The sequence below is a fragment of the Orcinus orca genome, chromosome 8, assembly GCF_937001465.1.
Source record: "Orcinus orca chromosome 8, mOrcOrc1.1, whole genome shotgun sequence".
Lineage (NCBI taxonomy): Eukaryota > Metazoa > Chordata > Mammalia > Artiodactyla > Delphinidae > Orcinus > Orcinus orca.
The window spans coordinates 40,566,723-40,587,203 of NC_064566.1; the positions used below are offsets into that span (position 1 = coordinate 40,566,723).

Here is a 20,481-nt window from a genome sequence, read left to right on the forward strand (position 1 = left end):
ATCATTACCCTGTCTTACAGAGAACACAGAAGCACAGAGAGGTTATGTATCTTGCCCAAGGTCTCACAGATAGTAAGGAGCAGGGCCAGGATTCAAACTGAGGTGGGCTACAGAGCTCATATTTGTTTTAACCAGTGTGCTTTACAGGCTTTCTAAGGAGAGTGGTTTACTGACAACTAACCCACCACCCTCCAGTCTAAATTCACAGGTAATACCAACATTTATTCCTTTTTATTTTTCTTTCATGGCCCAGAGCAGACCTTCATAATGTTTGGTAGAGGATGATTGTTCTACATAGATCCAGGGCCATGTTTACCTTCTTGTAAGTATCTGGTGCTAACGTCCTGCTATCTTCTAATTAGCCTCTGAAGTCAGAGAAATGTGGTTTCAATCCCCACATTAGTAATAACTATTTGAATTTAGCAACACACTTAACCCCATCAAGTCTCAGTTTCCCCATATGTAATGGAGAGTATATATGGGAATCTTTTATTTTTATTTATTTATTTTTTATTGAAGTATAGTTGATTTACAATGTTGTATTAGTTTCAGGTGTACAGCAAAGTGATTCAGTTATAGATATACATATATATTCTTTTTCATATTATTTTCCCTTATAGGTTATTACAAGATATTGAGTATAGTTCCCTGTGCTATATAGTAGATCCTATTTTATACACAGTACTCTGTATATGTTAGTCCCAACCTCCTAATTTATCCCTCCCCCCCTTTCCCCTTTGGTAACCATAAATTTGTTTTCTATGTCTGTGAGTCTCTTTCTGTTTTGTGAATGAGTTCATTTGTATCATTTTTTTGATTCCACATACAAGCAATATCACATGATATTTGTCTCTCTCTGTCTGACTTACTTCACATAGTATGAAAATTCCTAGGTCCATCCATGCTGCTGCAGATGGCAATATTTCCATCTTTTTTATGGCTGAGTAATATTCCTTTGTGTATATATACCACATCTTCCTTATCCATTCATTTGTTGTTGGACATTTAGGTTGCTTCCATGTCTTGCCTATTGTGAATAGTGCTGCTATGAACATATGGGTACATGTATCTTTTCAAATTATAGTTTTGTCCAGATATATGTCCAGGAGTGGGATTGCTGGATCATAAGATAACTCTATTTTTAACTTTTTAGGGAAACTCCATACTGCTCTCCAAAGTCACTGCACCAATTTAAATTCCCACCAACAGCGTAACAGGGTTCCCTTTTCTCCACACCCTCTCCAGCATTTCTTATTTGTAGACTTTTTGTTGATGGCCATTCTGACTGGTGTGAGGTGATAACTCATTATAGTTTTGATTTGCATTTCTCTAATAATTAGCAATGTTGAGCATTTTTATGTGCCTATTAGCCATCTGTATGCATTCTTTGGATAAATGTCTATTTATGTCTTCTGCCCATTTTTTGATTAGGTTGTTTGGTTTTTGGTTATTGAGTTGTATGAGTTGTTTGAGTATTTTGGAAATTAAGCCCTTGTTGGTCACATCATTTGCAAATACTTTCTTCTAGTCTGTGGGTTGTCTTTTCATTTTGTTTATGGTTTCCTTTGCTGTGCAAAAGCTTGTAAGTTTGATTAGATCCCAGTTGTTTATTTTTCTTTTATTTCTATTGCCTTGGGAGACTGACCTAAGAGAGCATTGGTACAAATCAAAATTGGTTCAAGATTGCAGAGTAGAAGGACGTGTGTTCACTCCCTCTTGCGAGAGCACCAGAATCACAACTAACTGCTGAACAATCATCGACAGGAAGACACTGGAACTCACCAAAAAAGATACCCCACATCCAAAGATAAAGGAGAAGTCACAATGAGATGGTCAGGGGGCAAAATCACAATAAAATCAAATCCCATAATCACTGGGTGGGTGACTCACAAACTGGAGAACAATTATACCACAGAAGTCCACAGACCGGAGTGAAGGCTCTGAACCCCATGCCAGGTTTCCCAACCTGGGGGTCTGGCAATGGGAGGAGGAGTTCCCAGAGAATCAGACTTTGAAGGCCAGTGGGATTTGATTGCAGGACTTTGACAGGACTGGGGGAAACAGAGACTCCACTCTTGGAGGGCACATACAAAGTAATGTGCACATCAGGACCCAGGGGAAGGAGCAGTGACCCCATAGGAGACTGAACCAGAGCTACCTGCTAGTGTTAGAGGGTCTACTGCAGAGGCGGCGTGGGGTGGGGGGTGGTGGCTGTGGCTCACCTTGGGGACAAGGACAGTGGCTGAAGAAGTTCTGGGAAGTACTCATTGGCATGAGCCCTCCCAGAGTCCGCCATTAGCCCCACCAAAGAGCCTGTAGCCACCAGTGCTGGATTGCCTCAGGCCAAACAACAAACAGGGAGGGAACTCAGCCCCACCCATCAGCAGACAAGTGTATTAAAGTTTTACTGAGTTCTGCCCACCAGAGAAACACCCAGCTCTACCCACCACCAGTCCCTCCCATAAGGAAGCTTGCAACAAGCCTCTTAGATAGCCTTATCCATCAGAGGGCAGACAGCAGAAGCAAGAAGAATTACAGTTCTGCAGCCTGTAGAATGAAAAGCACATTCACAGATAGACAAAATGAAAAGGCAGAGGGTTATGTACCACATAAAGGAACAAGATAAAACGCCAGGAAAAGAATTAAATGAAGTGGAGATAGGCAACCTTCCAGAAAAAGCATTCAGGCTAATGATAGTAGAGATGATCCAGGACATTGGAAAAAGAATGGAAGCAAAGATCGAGAAGATGCAAGAAATGTTTAACAAAGATTAGCAGAATTAAAGAACAAACAGAGATGAACAATACAATAACTGAAATGAAAACTACACTAGAAGGAATCAATAGCAGAATAACTGAGGCAGAAGAATGGATAAGTGACCTGGAAGACAGAATGGTAGAAATCACTGCTGCAGGACAGAATAAAGAAAAAAGAATTAAAAGAAATGAAGACAGCCTAAGAGACCTCTGGGACAACATTAAACTACCAACATTCACATTGTAGGGGTCCCAGAAGGAGAAGAGAGAGAAAAGGACCTGAGAAAATATTTGAAGAGATTATAGTCGAAAATTTCCCTAACACAGGAAATGAAATAGCCACCAAAGTCCAGGAAGCACAGAGAGTCCCAGGCAGGAAAAACCCAAGGAGAAACATGCTAAGACACACAGTAATCGAACTGACAAAAATTAAAGACAAAAAAAATTATTAAAAGCAGCAAGGGAAAAATGACAAATAACATACAAGGGAACTCCCATAAGGTTAACAGCTGATTTCTCAGCAGAAACTACAAGCCAGAGGGAGTGGCACCGTATAGTTAAAGTGATGAAAGGGAAGAAACTACAGCCAAGATTATGCTACCTGGCAAGGATCTCATTCAGATTCAATGGAGAAATCAAAAGCTTTACAGACAAGCAAAAGGTAAGAGAATTCAGCACCACCAAACCAGCTCTACAGCAAGTGCTAAAGGAACTTCTCTAAGTGGGAAAAACAAGAGAAGAAAAGGACCTACAAAAACAAAAACAAAACAATTAAGAAAATGGTAATAGGAACATAACATATCGATAATCACCTTTAATGTGAATGGATTAAGTGCTCCAACCAAAAGACACAGACTCACTGGATGGATACAAAAATAAGACCCATATATATGATGTCTACAAGAGACCCACTTCAGACCTAGGGACACACACAGACTGAAAGTGAGGGGATGGAAAAAGATATTCAATGCAAATGGGAATCAAAAGAAAGCTGGAGTAGCAATACTCATATCAGATAAAATAGACTTTAAAATAAAGAATGTTACAAGAGACAAGGAAGGACACTACATAATGATCAAGGGATCAATCCAAGAAGAAGATATAACAATTATAAATATATATGCACCCAACATAGGATCACCTCAATGCATAAAGCAAATGCTAACAGCTATAAAAGAGGAAATTGACAGGAACACAATAATAGTGGGGGATTTTAACACCTCACTTACACCAATGGACAGATTATCAGACAGAAAATTAATAAGGAAACACAGCTTTAAATGACACAATACACCAGATACACTTAATTGATATTTATAGGACATTCCATCCAAAAACAGCACATTACACTTTCTTCAAGTGCACAGGGAACACTTTCCAGGATAGATCACATCTTGGGTCACAAATCAACCCTTGGTAAATTTAAGAAAATTGAAATCATGTCAAGCATCTTTTCCAACCACAACACTATGAGATTAGAATTCAGTTCCAGGGAAAAAAAGGTAAAAAACACAAACACATGGAGGCTAAACAATACATTGCTAAGTAACCAAGATATCACTGAAGAAATCAAAGAGGAAATCAAAAAATACCTAGAGATAAATGACAATGAAACATGATGATCCAAAACCTATGGGATGCAGCAAAAGCAGTTCTAAGGGGGAAGTTTATAGCAATACAATCCTACCACAAGAAACAAGAAAAACCTCAAATAAATAATCTAACATTACACTTAAAGGAACTAGAGAAAGAAGAACAAACAAAACCCAAAGTTAGCAGAAGGAAAGAAATCATCAAGGTCAGAGCAGAAATAAATGAAATAGACATAATGAAAACAATAGCAAATATCAATAAAACTAAAAACTGATTCATTGGGAAGATAAACAAAATTGATAAAACTTTAGCTGGGCTCATCAAGAAAAAGAGGGAGAGGACACAAATCAATAAAATTAGAAATGAAAAAGAGCTAAGAATGGACACCACAGAAGTACAAAGCATCATAAGAGATTACTACAAGCAACTCTATGCCAATAAAATGGACAACCTGGAAGAAATGGACAAATTCTTAGAAAGTTATAACCTTCCAAGACTGAACCAGGAAGAAATAGAAAACATGAACAGACAAATTACAAGTAATGAAATTGAAACTGTGATTAAAAATCTTCCAACAAACAAAAGTCCAGGACCAGATGGCTTCACGGGTGAATTCTAACAAATATTGACAGAAGAGCTAACACCCATCCTTCTCAAACTCTTCCAAAAAATTGCAGAGGAAGGAACACGCCCAAACTCATTCTACGAGGCCACCATCACCCTGATACCAAAACCAAAGATACTACAAAAAAAGAAAATTACAGACCAATATCACTGATGAATATAGATGCAAAAATCCTCAGCAAAATACTAGCAAACAGAATCTAACAACACATTAAAAGGATCATACACCATGATCAAGTGGGATTTATCCCAGGGATGCAAGGATTCTTCACTATATGCAAGTCAATCAGTGTGATACACTATATTAACAAATTGAAGACGAAAAACCATATGATCATCTCAATAGATGCAGAAAAAACTTTTGACAAAATTCAACACCCATTTATGATAACTTTTCAGAAAGTGGGCATAGAAGGGACCTACCTCAACATAATAAAGGGCATATATGACAAAACCACAGCCAACATCATTCTCAATGGTGAAAAACTGAAAGCATTTCCTCTAAGATCAGGAACAAGACAAGGAGGTCCACTCTCACCACTATTATTCAACATAGTTTTGGAAGTCCTAGCCTCAGCAATCAGAGAAGAAAAAGAAATAAAAGGAATACAAATTGGAAAAGAAGTAAAACTGTCACTGTTTGCTAGATGAAATGATACTATACATAGAGAATCCTAAAAATGCCACCAGAAAACTACTAGAGCTAATCAATGAATTTGGTTAAGTTGCAGGATACAAAATTAATGCTCAGAAATCTCTTGCATTCCTATACACTAATGATGAAAAATCTGAAAGTGAAATTAAGGAAACACTCCCATTTACCATTGCAATGAAAAGAATAAAATACCTAGGAAGAAACCTACCTAGGGAGACAAAAGACCTGTATGCAGAAAACTATAAGACACTGATGAAAGAAATCAAAGATGATACCAATAGATGGAGAGATATACCATGTTCTTGGACTGGAAGAATCAATATTGTGAAAATGACTATACTACCCAAAGCAATCTACGGATTCAATGCAATCCCTACAAAATTACCAGTGGCATTTTTTATGTAACTAGAACAAAAAGTTTTAAAATTTGTATAGAGACACAAAAGACCCCGAATAGCCAAAGCAGTCTTGAGGGGAAAAAACGGAGCTTGAGGAATCAGACTCCCTGCCTTCAGACTATACTACAAAGCTACAGTGATCAAGACAATATGGTACTGGCAGAAAAACAGAAATATAGATCAATGGAACAGGATAGAAAGCCCAGAGATAAACCTATGCACCTATGGTCAACTAATCGATGACAAAGGAGGCAAGGATATACAATGGAGAAAAGACAGTCTCTTCAATAAGTGGTGCTGGGAAAACTGGACAGCCACATGTAAAAGAATGAAATTAGAACACCCCCTAACACCATACAGAAAAATAAACTCAAAATGGATTAGAGACCTAAATGGAAGACTCTTAGAGGAAAATATAGGAAGAACACTCTTTGACATAAATCACAGCAAGATCTTTTTTGACCTACCTCATAGAGCAATGGAAATAAAAACAAAAATAAACAAATGGGACCTAATGAAACTTAAGAGCTTTTGCACAGCAAAGGAAACTATAAACAAGATGAAAAGACTACCCTCAGAATGGGAGAAAATATTTGCAAATGAATCAATGGACAAAGGATTAATCACCAAAATATATAAACAGCTCATGCAGCTCAATATTAAAAAACAAAGAAATCAATCAAAAAATGGGTAGAAGACCTAAATAGACATTTCTCCAAAGAAGATGTACAGATGGCCAAGAGGCACATGAAAAGCTGCTCAACATCACTCATTATTAGAGAAATGCAAATCAAAACTACAATGAGGTATCACCTCACACTGGTTAGAATGGGCATAATCAGAAAATCTACAAACAGCAAATGCCAGAGAGGGTGTGCAGAAAAGGGAACCCTCTTGCACTGTTGGTGGGAATGTAAATTGATACAACCACTATGGAGAACTGTATGGAGGTTCCTTAAAAAACTAACAATAGAACTATCATATGACCCAGCAATATCACTACTGGGCGTATACCCAGAGAAAACCGTGATTCAAAAAGACCTATGCACCCCAGTGTTCATTGCAGCACTATTCACGATAGCCAGGTCATGGAAGCAACCTAAATGCCCATGAACAGATGAATGGATAAAGAAGCTGTGGTACATATATACAATGGAATAAACGAAATTGGGTCATTTGTAGAGACGTGGATGGATCTAGAGACTGTCATGCAGAGTGAAGTAAGTCAGAAAGAGAAAATCAAATATCATATATTAATACATATATGTGGAATCTAGAAAAATGGTATAGATGAACCAGTTTGCAAGGCAGAAATAGAGACAGATGTAGAGAACAAACGTATGGACACCAAGGGGGGAAAGCGCGGGGCGGGGGGATGAATTGGGAAGTTTGGATTGACATATATACACTAATATGTATAAAATAGATAACTAATAAGAACCTGCTGTATAAAAGAATAAAATTCAAAAAAAATAAAATAATAGAAAAAGAAAGCATTGGTACAATTTATTTCAGAGAATATTTTGCCTATGTCCCCTTCTAGGAGTTTTGTGGTGTCATGTCTTATATTGTATTTAAGCCATTTTGAGTTTATTTTTGTGTATGGTCTGAGGGTGTATTCTAACTTCATTGATTTTCATGCAGCAGTCCAACTTGCCCAGCACTACTTGCTGAAGTGACTCTTTCCTCCATTGTATATTCTTGCCACCTTTGTCAAAGATTAACTGATTGCAGGTGTGTGGGTTTCTTTCTGGGCTCTCTTTTCTGCTCCATTGACCTGTATGCCTGTTTTCGTGCCAGTATAACACTCTTTTGATTACCATGTCTTTGTAGTATTGTCTGAAGTCTGGGAGGGTTATGACTCCAGCTTTATTCTTTTTCTTTAGGATTGCTTTGGCAATTCTGGGTCATTTATGGTTCCATATAAATTTTAGGATTTTTTGTTCTAGTTCTGTGAAAAATGTCATGGGTAATTTGATAGGGATCACATTAAATCTGTAGATTGCTTTAGGTAGTATGGCCATTTTAACAATATTAATTTTTCCAATCCAAGAGCATGGGATATCTTTCCATTTCTTTGAATTATCCTCAGTTTCTTTTATCAGTGTTTTATAGTTCTCAGCATATAAGTTTTTCTCCTCCTTGGTCAGGTTTATTCCTAAGTATTTTATTTTATTTTATTATTATTATGTTTTGCAGTACGCGGGCCTCTCACTGCTGTGGCTTCTCCCGTTGCGGAGCACAGGCTCCAGACGCGCAGGCTCAGTGGCCATGGCTCGTGGGCCCAGCCGCTTCGCAGCATGTGGGATCTTCCCAGACTGGTGCATGAACCCGTGTCCCCTGCATCGGCAGGCGGACTCTCAACCACTGCGCCACCAGGGAAGCCCTATTTTATTTTTTGATATGATTTTAAAAGGGATTGTTTTTTTTACTTTCCCTTTTTGATATTTTATTGTTAGTGTAAAGAAATGCAAATATTTTCTGTATGTCAATCTTGTGTCCTGCTACCTTGCTGAATTCATTTATCAATTCTAATAGGTTTTAGGTGGCATCTTTAGGGTTTGCTATATATAGTATCATGTCATCTGCATATAATGACAATTTTACCTCTTCCTTTCCAATTTAGATACCTTTTATTTCTTTTTCTTGTCTGATTCTGTGACTAGGACTTCCAATACTATGTTAAACAGAAGTGGTGAGAGTGAGCATCCTTGTCTTGTTCCTGATTTTATTGGGAAGGTTTTCAGCTTTTCACTGTTGAGTGTTATGTTGACTGTAGGTTTGTCATAAATAGCCTTTATTATGTTGAGATATGCTCCCTCTATACCCACTTTGGTAAGAGTTTTTATCATGAAAGGACGTTGAATTTTATCAAATGCTTTCTTCTGCAGCTATTGAGATGATCATGGTTTTTTTAAATTTTTTTTAAAATAAATTTATTTATTTATTTTTGGCTGTGTTGGGTCTTTGTTTCTGTGCGAGGGCTTTCTCTAGTTGTGGAGAGCGGGGCCCACTCTCCATCGCGGTGTACAGGCCACTCACTCTTGCAGCCTCTCGTTGTGGAGCACAGGCTCCAGACGCGCAGGCTCAGTAGTTGTGGCTCACGGGCCTAGTTGTTCCGTGGCATGTGGGATCTTCCCAGACCAGGGCTCGAACCTGTGTCCCATACGTTGGCAAGCAGATTCTCAACCACTGCGCCACCAGGGAAGCCCAATCACGTGTTTTTTGTCTTTGCTTTTGTTGATGTGGTGTTGGATTGATTTGCATATGTTCAACCATCCTTGTGACCCTGGGATGAATCTAACTTCATCATGGTGTATGATCTTTTTTTATGTGTTGTTGGATTCAGTTTGCTGATAGTTTGTTGAGAAACTTTGCATCTATATTCATCAAAGATATTGTCCTGTAATTTTCTTTTTTGATAGTGTCTTTATCTGGTTTTGGTATCAGAGTGATGGCTTCATAGAATGTCTTTAGTAGTGTTCCCTCCTCTTCAATCTTTTGGAAGAGTCTGAGAAGGATTGGTGTAAGTTCTTCTTTGTATATCTGGTAGAATTCCCCAGTGAAACCATCTGGTCCTGTTTGCAGGGATTTTTTTTTTGTTGTTAATTACAATTTCTATTTCACTTCTACTGATTGGTCTGTTTAAATTATCTATTTCTTCTTGATTCAATTTCAGTGGACTGTATGCTTCTAGAATGTCCATTTCTTCTAGGTTGTCAAATTTTTTGGCATATAATTGTTCATAGTATTCTCTTATGTTTTTTTTGTATCTCTGTGGTATCAGTTGGTATTTCTCCTTTTTCATTTCTTATTTTATTTGGGTTTCCTCTCTTTTCTTCTTAGTGAGACTGGCCAGAGGTTTGTCCATTTTCTTTGCCTTTTCAAAGAACCAGCTCTTGGTTTTATTGATTTTTTTCTATTTTTAATCTTTATTTATTTCCTCTCTGATCTTTATTGTTTCTTCCCTTCTGCTGACTTTAAGTTTTGTTTGTTCTTCTTTTATACTTCTTTTAGGTGGTAGGCTAGGTTGTTTGAGATTTTTTCCTTGATTTTTGAGGAAGGCCTGTATCACTATGAACTCCCCTTAAGAGCTGCTTTTGCTGAATCCCATAGATTTTGTATGGTTGTGTTTTAATTGTCATTTGTCTCAAGGTATTTTTAAATTTCCTCTTTGATTTCATCATTGACCCATTGGTTTTTTAGTAGTATGTGGTTTAGTCTCCATGTAATCCTTTTTCCTTGTTTCTTTTCCTGTGGTTGATTTCTAGGTTCATGCCTTGGTGGTCAGAAAAGATGCTTGAAATAATTTCTATACTCTTAAATTTGTTGAGGTCTGTTCTGTGCCCTAGTTTGTGGTCCTAGAGCATGTTCCATGTGCACTTGAAAGGAATGTGTATTCTGGTTTTCTGGATACTATGTCCTGAACATATCAGTTAAGTCTTACTGTTCTATTATATCACTTAGGATCTCTGTTGATTTTGTATTTCTTCTTTGTTCCTTTTATTTTTCTTTTTGGTTTTTCTTTTGTGGTTGATGGTTTTCTTTTGTATTATGCTTGTGTTTTCTTCTTTTTGTTTTCTTGTGAGTCTATTATATGGTTTTGATTTGTGGTTATCTTGTCTTTCAAGTATGCTAACCCATCACCATACCTACTTGTTTTTTTTCCTTATCTTATTGCATTAGCTAGAATGTCCAGTATGATGTTGAAAAGGAGTGATGAGAGACAATATCCTTGCCTTGTACCTGATCTTTTGTGAAATCTTTGAGTTTCTTAGCTTCATAGATGATGTTAGCTGTAGGTTTTTTGTAGATAATCTTGATCAAGTTGAGGGAATTTCCCTTTATTCCTAGTTTATTGAAAGTTTTTTTTTAAATCATGAAAGGATATTGTATTTTATCAAGTGCTTTTTCTGCATATATTGATATGATCATGTAATTCTTTTAACCTCTTATGTAATGGATTTCAAAACTTTCTTGAATTGCATAAAATCATATCACAATAGTAATAAATCTTTCAGAAATATTCATAGATTTTTGTGATACTTTCAAACAATGATATTGGTAAACCAGCTCTGTGGAAAAAAAAACAACACAAAGCTTCTGATTTGTAGCATCTTCCAATTTATGTGGTATAAATACTCTCAGTATTTCCAGTTACAAGGTACCAAATGAGCTTACTGAACGTGGAGCTGGGAGGAATTCCTTACAACTGTCCCTTGTGAACTGGTATAAGCCAACTCCAGCACACCACTACTTTCAAGTATGCTTTTGAAGAGGTATTTTTCAGTAAAACCTCATCTGATGATACTGTTTACCATGAGGTTAAAGAAGAGCAAGCTAAGGGAAACTGAGTTCCTGGGACTTTGGAAACCTTTTGATTTCTCACTAAATCACTCAGAAATTAACCCATTTATGCAGCTATGAAAACAATATACTTTCTATGCAGTTTTAATAGTTGAGAAAGTTTTTGTGGCATGAAAACTTGGGAAGCAAGAAGTTAGCCTAAGACATAATTTAATCAGAAAATTCAAGACACGTTTCATGTGATTTCATTTATTAAAGAATAAAACTAGAACTTCCAGTATATTCTTTCCAACTATGAAATGCATTTAAAATATTTTAGAAAGAGCAATTCCAACTTTAAAAAAAAGAAAAACTGCTGGACAGCTAAAATACTCTTGTTACCAGATTTTGTTTTAAAAAAAATGAAGCAAGGTTATATATGAGAGTAGAGAAAGCAAAAGAAAGTGAAATCACCCATGACAATCTGTCATATTAGCCATTATGCATTTCAACATCTGCAACTGAAAAGTCACAGAAGTCAAAAAATAAAAACAAAAAAGACTCCCAAGGACCACAAACTGCCTGATGATGTTGCTATAATGTTTAGCCCTCTGTTAATTTCACATAAAAAATAAATTAAGTATAAATAAGGAGGTGAGGGGCCTGGTGTGTGGTCAGGTGCATTAACAGGTATGTACTCAGAGGGGGTTTGAGAATGAGGCCGAATGCCTTTTGTCTCCCATACTTGCTACACAAAACTCTCCTCCATGTTGCTGCAGAGTAAGAAAGAGTCCACAAGCCGGGGCTGGACCAGCTGCTGGAAGTCAGAGTCCTGGAGGCCTTCAGGACAGACCCCGGCCAATCTACGCAGAGCAGCCTGAGGAGAAAACAGAAGAGATCAGACTGCGCCTTCAACTTCCCTGAGAGCTGCATTTCAGTAAGTGGCTCATTTACCAGCCCAATTTGAGCTGATCATCACCTTGACACCTTAGTGATATGGTCCTTTTTGTCACTTGGTCACCACAGCAACCTTATTACGTAGTCACCTGATTTCAGTGGTACCTTGATCACTAAAGGGGATGTCATCTGAAAGTTTTCATGATCTTAATTAGTCTTGCCATCTTGGTTTTTCAGTCATCTTAGGAAACTGATTGTTTTGAAGATCTGTCATTTTAAGGATTTGGTCAATTTAGTGACATATTTAAGTTGAAGATTTATCTTAGAGACTGGAACTACCAGAGGCATCAGCGGAATTATATTCTCACTTCCAGGTCTTTATAGAAACCTTAGAACAGCAAGGGCTATTCATTTATCCATAAATTCAGCAAGGTTCTGAGCAAAGCATTTTGGGATGGGAAGGAGGGGAGAGGGAGAGAAGAAGGAGGGTCATAAAGTTAAAGGAAATGGAATTTCTGCCACCAAGATGGGGATGAACAGGAAAGAGAAGTGCAGGCAGAATGAAACTACTGCCCAGGTCCCCATACACTGAGTGTTGCACTCTTCCCTGAGTATGCCATCTTGTTTTACATCCATGTGCCCTTGCTCAGATCTTTCCCATGATGTGAAACCCCTCCCCAACTGTTTTTTAGGTGTTTATTCCCACACCAGACTCTAAGCTCCTTAAGGATAGAGACTGTTTTATTTTTCTCTGTATCTACAAAGGTATGCTGAAAAAAAAACCAAACAAATGTTGAGTTCTACTGCTAGAGTAACCTGAAACTATAAACGTGAGCTGTGTACCTACCTAGACCTCTTTGCCAGTTAGCTGAAGCCATGCATACTAAGTGCCCAATGAATATTAATTCCTTCCATCTTTCTCAAGCCTGAACAGAGCAAGGAACAAGGTGGGAGCTTAAGGATGCCCTTCCCTTGGGAAACAAAGAGAGAGGGGACTATCTTGAGTGGCAGAAGAAGCAAAGAAGGAGGAATGCCCACTCTTACTGAGTGTCTACATAGTATCTCATTTAATCCCCACAGGATACAACAAGGTAAGTATCATGATATCCAATTTAGAAATAAGGAGACAGACTCAGAGAGCAAAAGTGGCCTTCCCAAGATCACACAGCAGCCCAACTCCAGGGCCTTCATACCTACACACACAGAGACAGGATGCTGTAAGCCCAGGACACTAGGTTATAATGAGTACAAGGCAAACATATAGCTCATTACCTAGACATGAGAAGTAATCTATTGCTGAGAGATCGCCAAGTTGGTGAAAAGAGAGGATGGCTTAAGTTGTCTGTTGGACTAACAGACACTGCCATGTCCAAGCTGGTTCAAGGAGAAGGGATATGCATCTCTGTTCACATGAGCAGGGTCTTAGACGATGGTGGCAGGAAGGAGACTCCAGGCGACTGTCTCTAACTAGTGTGTCCTGCCTCTCCTGGGGTATGATTTCCCCAAGGGCTAAAAGGCTGAACTTCATTGCACTTTCTGATTCCTCTGGGCTCCAACTGGGAGAAATAACCTTACTGCCTTTGAGTTGTTACAGTAAAAATGGAACCAGGGATCTTCCACAGATACGAGAATATAAAACCATCGATGTATTTTACATCATCAAGCATAAAAATAAAGCAAAAGAGAGGGAAGAAAAAAAGAGAGACAAAGAAATAGATAGAAAATAAACCCATGAAAAGAGAAAATGTAGAAGAAAATAATAGACAGAAAAAAAGAGACAGCATCAGAAAAACAGAACAAGAAGGGACTATTAAAAGAGAGAGGGCTTCCCTGGTGGTGCAGTGGTTAAGAATCTGTCTGCCAGTGCAGGGGACACGGGTTCGAGCCCTGGTCTGGGAAGATCCCACATGCCACGGAGCAACTAAGCCCGTGCGTCACAACTACTGAGCCTGCGCTCTAGAGCCCACAAGCCACAACTACTGAGTCTGTGAGCCACAACTATTGAAGCCCATGTGCCTAGATCCAATGCTCTGCAACAAGAGAAGCCACCGCACTGAGAAGCCCATTCACCAAAACGAAAAGTAGCCCCCGCTCGCTGCAACTAGAGAAAGCCCATGCACAGCAATAAAGACCCAACGCAGCCAAAAATTAATTAATTAATTAATTTTTGAAAAAGAGAGAGAGAGAGATGAACTTGGAAAAGAGAAGAGACCAAGCATAACAGGGAGATCAAGAGAGAAAGAGATGGTATCAGAGAAAAAGACAGCACACCCTGGGGATGGGAGGATAATAGGAGAGAGATAGGAGGAGGTGAAGAGGTAGTAGAGATGGGGGAGAGGACTAAAGGGCTAAAAAGAATGGGAGAGGGGAAAGAAGGAGAGAGAAACATCCCTGAGGGAGGAGGCAACCTCTAGACAGAGAGAAAAGCAAAAGCAAAACACAAGAGAGAGAACTAGAAACAGACCCCAAAAACCACGAAGGCAAATAGATACCCTCCTCTCGCCAGGGTCCTCAGAAAGTGTGTAGGGTTCATCATGAGCCCAAATGGTCTCAGAGCACCCCCTCCTCAGCATCCAGGAGCTCAAATGGTCCTTCACCCTTCTGAAGCCTTTTACTTGGCCTCCGCTTTCCTCAGAAGGTTAACAACCTTCCCAGCATCTCATTCCCAGACAGTCTGAAAACCCGCAAGAATTAAGCCCCGTACCCCACTGACAGCCGCTTCATTAAGGAAGAATCAATTCTGTTTGCAAGAGACAGTCCATGCTGCCTCTTTTCCAGATGCGGGAGATGATAATTGAAATGTCCTCCCTTCACCTGAATAGAGTCTTTAAAACTGGGAAGAAGGCTTGGGGAGGGGCAGGAGAGGTAGCCTCCAACTCCATCCGCCAGGCCAGGCTCCAAGCAGCCCCCATCTCACCAGCCAGGGGGCTGCACTCAAGTATGGAGCCCCTTCTGGGAGACAAAGCACGAACACCCACCAACACTGGGGGCTGGGGGCTGAGCAGACAAGTCCATCAGTCCCTCAGCCAGGCAAGAAACAGTCACCAAACCCAAGGTCCCATGGAGATACAAGAGCTGGAAAAGGGACCCAGCCATGAGAAGGTTCCAGGGTAGAGGGGGAGAAATACAGATCCCCTCCCATGAGCCAAGGTAGCATGACTAGGGCCACAAGCCATAAGGGGACAGAGCATGGCTGGAAACAAGATGGTCAGGGCAAAAAGTCAAGACATCCAGCCTCAGGCAGGCCTGTGTTTGAATTCCAAGAGCCTCCCCTTATGACACCTAAAACACAGGATAACACAACATGCTTCCTGCTGGGGAAAATAAAATACGAGCAGGCAGGTCCAAGCCGCAGAGAACTCCCAGGAAGCCTCAAGGAGGAGGATTTTGATATGAGCCTTGAAGGCGGTGCTGGCAGAGCTATAGAGAGGACATCTGCTTGGGACAAGGGCCAAAGCACAGTGTCAGGGTGGTTCAGGGCATTCTGACCCGAGCTGGACAGGGCCTGGAGGCAGTGGACGGCCTTCAGACCCCAGGTGGGTCAGAGCCAGGCTGTGAAGGGCTAAGTATGTGGACAGTAGGCCATAGGTAACAGGGAACCAGGGAAGGGGTGCTCATGGAAAGGTCATGATTGTAAACTGTCATGAGGAAAATGAGGCCAGCAGCCACATGAAGGATGGATTCAGAAGGAAGGGGCTCTATTCAGCATCCAACAACCTGTCCACAAGGTGAAATGTAATCCCTTTACCACCAGAAAGTCCTTCAAGTGATTGAAAATAGAGGCCAAGCCCTTCCGTGTGCTCTCCTTCAAACTCATGATAAAAATGGAAAATGTATCATAGCAAGCCCACGTGTCTGAAAGGAGCTTTATAGTTTCTCAACATTTTCTCAGGCCTATTCAGTGTCAGGCAGTTGCTGGCTGCCCAAGTTGTGAAGATAAGGTAGTTGGGGCCAATGATTATGTGTTTGCTAGGTATTAACTGTCTCCATTTACTCACTAGACCAGACACAATTAAGGCCTGTGAACTTGCATGAAAAAAATTACACCTTTACATTCACTGGCCTCTAACTGAAACAGCCTTTCCTTCAGCTGTGTGTGAATGTAGCAACAGATCGAGACGTCTCAGCGGTGCCTGTTACTTGTTCACCAATAGAAATCACAGACACTTTTGTAACTGAGCAGGACCCTATGGGGCCTTCCTGGAACAGCACCCCCCTCCACATCCTCTACCTGTCTCTTGTCTGTAGAAAAACTTTAGTCTCCTAGGCTTCCCCGAGTTCCAAAGAGTACATTTAATCAGAGAAGTGAGAAAATGCAGAAAGAAAGGAAAACAGTCAAGCAAGACAAACTAATAAGAGTTTAGCCATTAAACAAAGTCAAGGACCTTTAGTTCCTCCTCAGGGGATATAAATAAAATTCTGAGCCATGTCCTTTGAACTCTTTTACAGATACTGAAACCTCCACCAGGTGGAAGAAGTTAACTGTATGCTGCCCACATAGACCCCAGACCTGTTGGAACCAGAAGGTTGATGATGCTGACTCCTGATTTACCTCATCACCAACCAATCAGAAGGATGTCCATGAGCTGATCACACACCACACAACCCCCCTCCCTCACCCTGTCTTTAAAAAAACTTTCCCTGAAAGCCTTCAGAGAGTTTGGGCTTTTTAAGCCCTATCTACCTGGACTCCTCACTTGGCAACCTGCAGTACCCACTGCACTTTCCTTCACCACAACCCGGTGTCAGTCGATTGGCTTTACTGTGCATGGGCAAGCAGACCCAAGTTTGGTTCAGTAAATGACATTTTTGGAGGTACCTTCAATATTATTTATGCTCATTGCTAGTGAAGACTTGAGGCTAGCTTTTATTTAAGGAGCTAATTTAAAAGTATATATATATATATATATATATATATATATATATATATATATATATATAAAATATCACCTGCTTTGATAGTCTAATAATTATTTTAATATGATGGTTTTCCTTTTAATTCTATATATTTTACTATATACATTTAAAACCTAATACTGAGAAGGGGTCCATAAGCTTCTCCAGCTCACCCAAGGCACAAAAAGGGTGAAGGTTGTTCTGCATGTACCAGAATAAAAGGCCCAACAGAGCTGAAATTTTTGTCTTTTTCCCCCCCACATCTGTATCCCCAAAGCCCAGAAGAGTGCATGGCTCATAGAATCACTTAGCAAATATTTACTGAATAAAATTTACAGCACTTAGTGACCTACCCAATGTCACACGGCTCATTAATGGTAAAACCAAGACAGGTGTGTCTGACTGTAATGCCTGCTGCTCCTACCACCATACAATGCCTGTCAGGAGCTCCCAGAAATGGGATGAGCTCAGTTAAAAAAAAAAAAAAAAAAAGGACGGGGTGAGAAGGGACTTTATTGTGAAACAGCTTGAAAGACCTCTAGATCCATCCCTTCTGCACAAAGATCTGCACAGTCAAAGAGGACAAATCAAAGATCTGGCACCCCCTTCTGGAAGTTAAAGGGCTTTTACAGTGGGCTTCCCTGCTCCTGGATGCTTCCAGCTGCTCTGCTCTAGGATTTAATACAGCCCAGCAGGGAGGATATAGAGACAGGTTGGGTGTTCCCCGTCTGGTGCTGCTGGTACTTTCATGGTGGACCCAAGCATCAAGAAGTTGGGTGGAGACCTCCCAGGATGTGCTAGCTTGGTTGAGGGTGAAGATCCTGGGGACTGGCTGAATAATCCTCTGTCCTGTCCTGTCCTACTCCACAAAGGAGGAGGGAGCTACGAAGCTGGAAGAGAATCAATAGAGCGGCTCTATCTGAGGAGGAAAGGAGGCTTTCTCACAGTGTCCACTTTGGAACAGGCAGAAGACATCTTACCCTAGCTACCACATGCTGCAAGCACCATAGCATCACCACCATCACCCAGCATCCTGCCAGCTGGGCCCCTCTGGTCTAGACCTGCTGTCAGATCCCCCAGGACCTCAAAGGTACTAAATGTGTGGTAATGGGGGGTCCCCAGGCCTCTGCCTTTCACGTATATGACCTCATATAATTTTCATCACAATCTTATGAATTAAGTGAAACAAGTATTACTCTTTTAAAGAGAAAAATGGAAATTCAGAATAAGTTGTCCGGCTTACCCAAGCCTGTCGTGGCACAGCCTGTTCCCCTGGTCCCTGGTCTGCAACCCCAAAGCCCAGGAAGAAAGCTGGGGGAGGATTGGGAACTCACCAGGCAGGCCACCAGCACGGCGTCACTGCTGTTCCTCTTGGAGGGTGAGCGACAGAGTTCAATGAGGCGGGACATACCTGCGTGAGACACGGGGAGACCCTCACACCCAGGTCGGGGTGGGCCTGGCCAGGCCTGACCCAGAGGTGCTCCCATCTCTCACACACAGTCCTCTGCATGGGGTCCTGTGGAGGGAGGTGGCTGCCAATCGGCAGGGAAGACTTTCTGCTCCCTCAGGTGTAAATGGACCCTGGTCAGGGCCAGGATGAGCTGGAGCATCAAAACCAAACCCCTAAGCGCCAGAACACTGGCCAGGATGGAGTTCACCCACAGTGTGGAGGAATGAGCCACAGAAGATATTGCAGGTCTTCCTGAGAAGGAACTTCCCATGCAGGTTCTTCTGATTTTACCAGCTGTAGTTAACATTTACATCTTTATCAGAGGAACTTCCTAGTACCTCCCACCCCCAGCTGCCCATTTGAGTCAGAAAATATATTGTGGCTAAGATTATAGAAGACTACATTTGAGTACACTAATATTTCCTAAGCCTTTACAGAGGAAAGTCAAATAAATGACTTTGCTTTTCAACGCAAATTGACTTTTTCAAACTCTAACAATGGAAAAAAATAACTCATTATAAGATGGTATGAAAGGTATGCAGACAGATTCTGTATGTATGTATTTATCCTCCATAAAGTCATTTTGAAGCCAGAGCTCTCTGCTGCCCCAAGGCCACCTCTTGCTGACCTCCAAGTGCCTGGATGGTCGGCAACACTGCCATCTCCTGCCTCTACCTGGGTGCCCTTTCCTAGCCCTCACAGCCGAATAACTCCCGGAGCCACAGCTGAAGAGTCACCTCCTTGTTACATTATTTGAACCACCCGGATAAGTGTGGGCTACTTCCTCTGTGTGCCAATTGTGTCACTGACATCCTTTGAGCATCGCTCTGTGATACTCAAGTGTAAATTTTTCTTTCCATATCCACCACCTCCATTAGGCTATAGGCCGCTGTGGTTAGGACGCGGTTATAATCAGTGTTATATGCCCAGCACTCAGAACAGAGCCTACCATAGAGTGAGTGCTCTGGAAACATTTGTTGGGTAAATAAGTGACTGACTGAATGAATGAATGAGTGATTTAATGAAAAAGTTAATGGTGGATAAATGAAGTAATGAATGAGTTAATGAATGAATGTGTGATTTAATGAAAGTTAATGGTGGATAAATGAAGTAATGAATGAGTTAATGAATGAATGAACAAAAGGATGAATTCATGAGTGAATGAATGTGTGGATAACTAAACAAATGAGTAAGCAAATAACTGAGTAAATGAATGAATGAGAAAATGAATGAGTGAATGGGGTCCTTGTTAACAGGAAGCCTACAAGTGAGTCACTCTTCTGGCCAACTTAAACCTCTCTAGACTCCTCCTCTCTCTTGCTTCAGCCCCAGGGGAAAGGAGGCTAAGTTGGGGCTGCACCCTGGGCCCCCATGCCAGCATCTCCCAGCACAGTCGGCCCTGCTCTGAGTCCTCTGTCACCACCGCCACCATGAAATCAGGACCGTTCCCAGCCCCGGCGCCCCTCTCCGCCCCTGACACAGCCAGCACCACTTACAACTCAGCCGCACGGCCTCCCGTGCCACATCTGGGTCTCGGCTGAGACGGGCCAGGGTCACTGCAGCCTTCTGCTGGACTCGCTCGCAGGCCGCCACCTCGGCGAGGGTCCCAGACCTTGGCTTCTCAGACAGCAGGCCCATGATAAGCTGGACCCCTGGGTGGAAAGCGATGAACAGTTGGTAGCTGCCCAAGCAGGGAGACTTCCTCTAGCTGCAGGCTCAAGCAAAGGCTGTTGGGATGACTCGGGGCTCTCAACCACAGGAGGAACTTGGACAAGCCCTCCTCTTCTTCTCCTTCTGCCCTGGGGGAGTCTCTGATTCCACATACCAAGTCACTACACCCCGGAAGGGACATCTGGAGGATATCCTTTTAATTTCCTTTAAATGCTATAACAGCTTTTACTACATCCCTGATGCTGTGCTAAATAC

General features: G+C 41.0%; 1 protein-coding gene across 1 annotated transcript in view; it reads right to left on the reverse strand.

Moving 5' to 3' along the window:
- Positions 1 to 11,566: 11,566 nt before the first annotated feature.
- Positions 11,567 to 20,481, reverse strand: part of INSC (INSC spindle orientation adaptor protein) — a 124,221-nt gene continuing 115,306 nt past the window's right edge. Inside the window, exons 11-13 of the mRNA XM_049713800.1 lie at positions 20,052 to 20,207; positions 18,440 to 18,516; positions 11,567 to 12,189 (exon numbers count right to left, since the gene is read on the reverse strand). Of these exons, the coding sequence (XP_049569757.1) occupies positions 12,061 to 12,189; positions 18,440 to 18,516; positions 20,052 to 20,207 (362 nt within the window). The 3' untranslated portion in view covers positions 11,567 to 12,060. The remainder of the gene's footprint in view (positions 12,190 to 18,439; positions 18,517 to 20,051; positions 20,208 to 20,481) is intronic.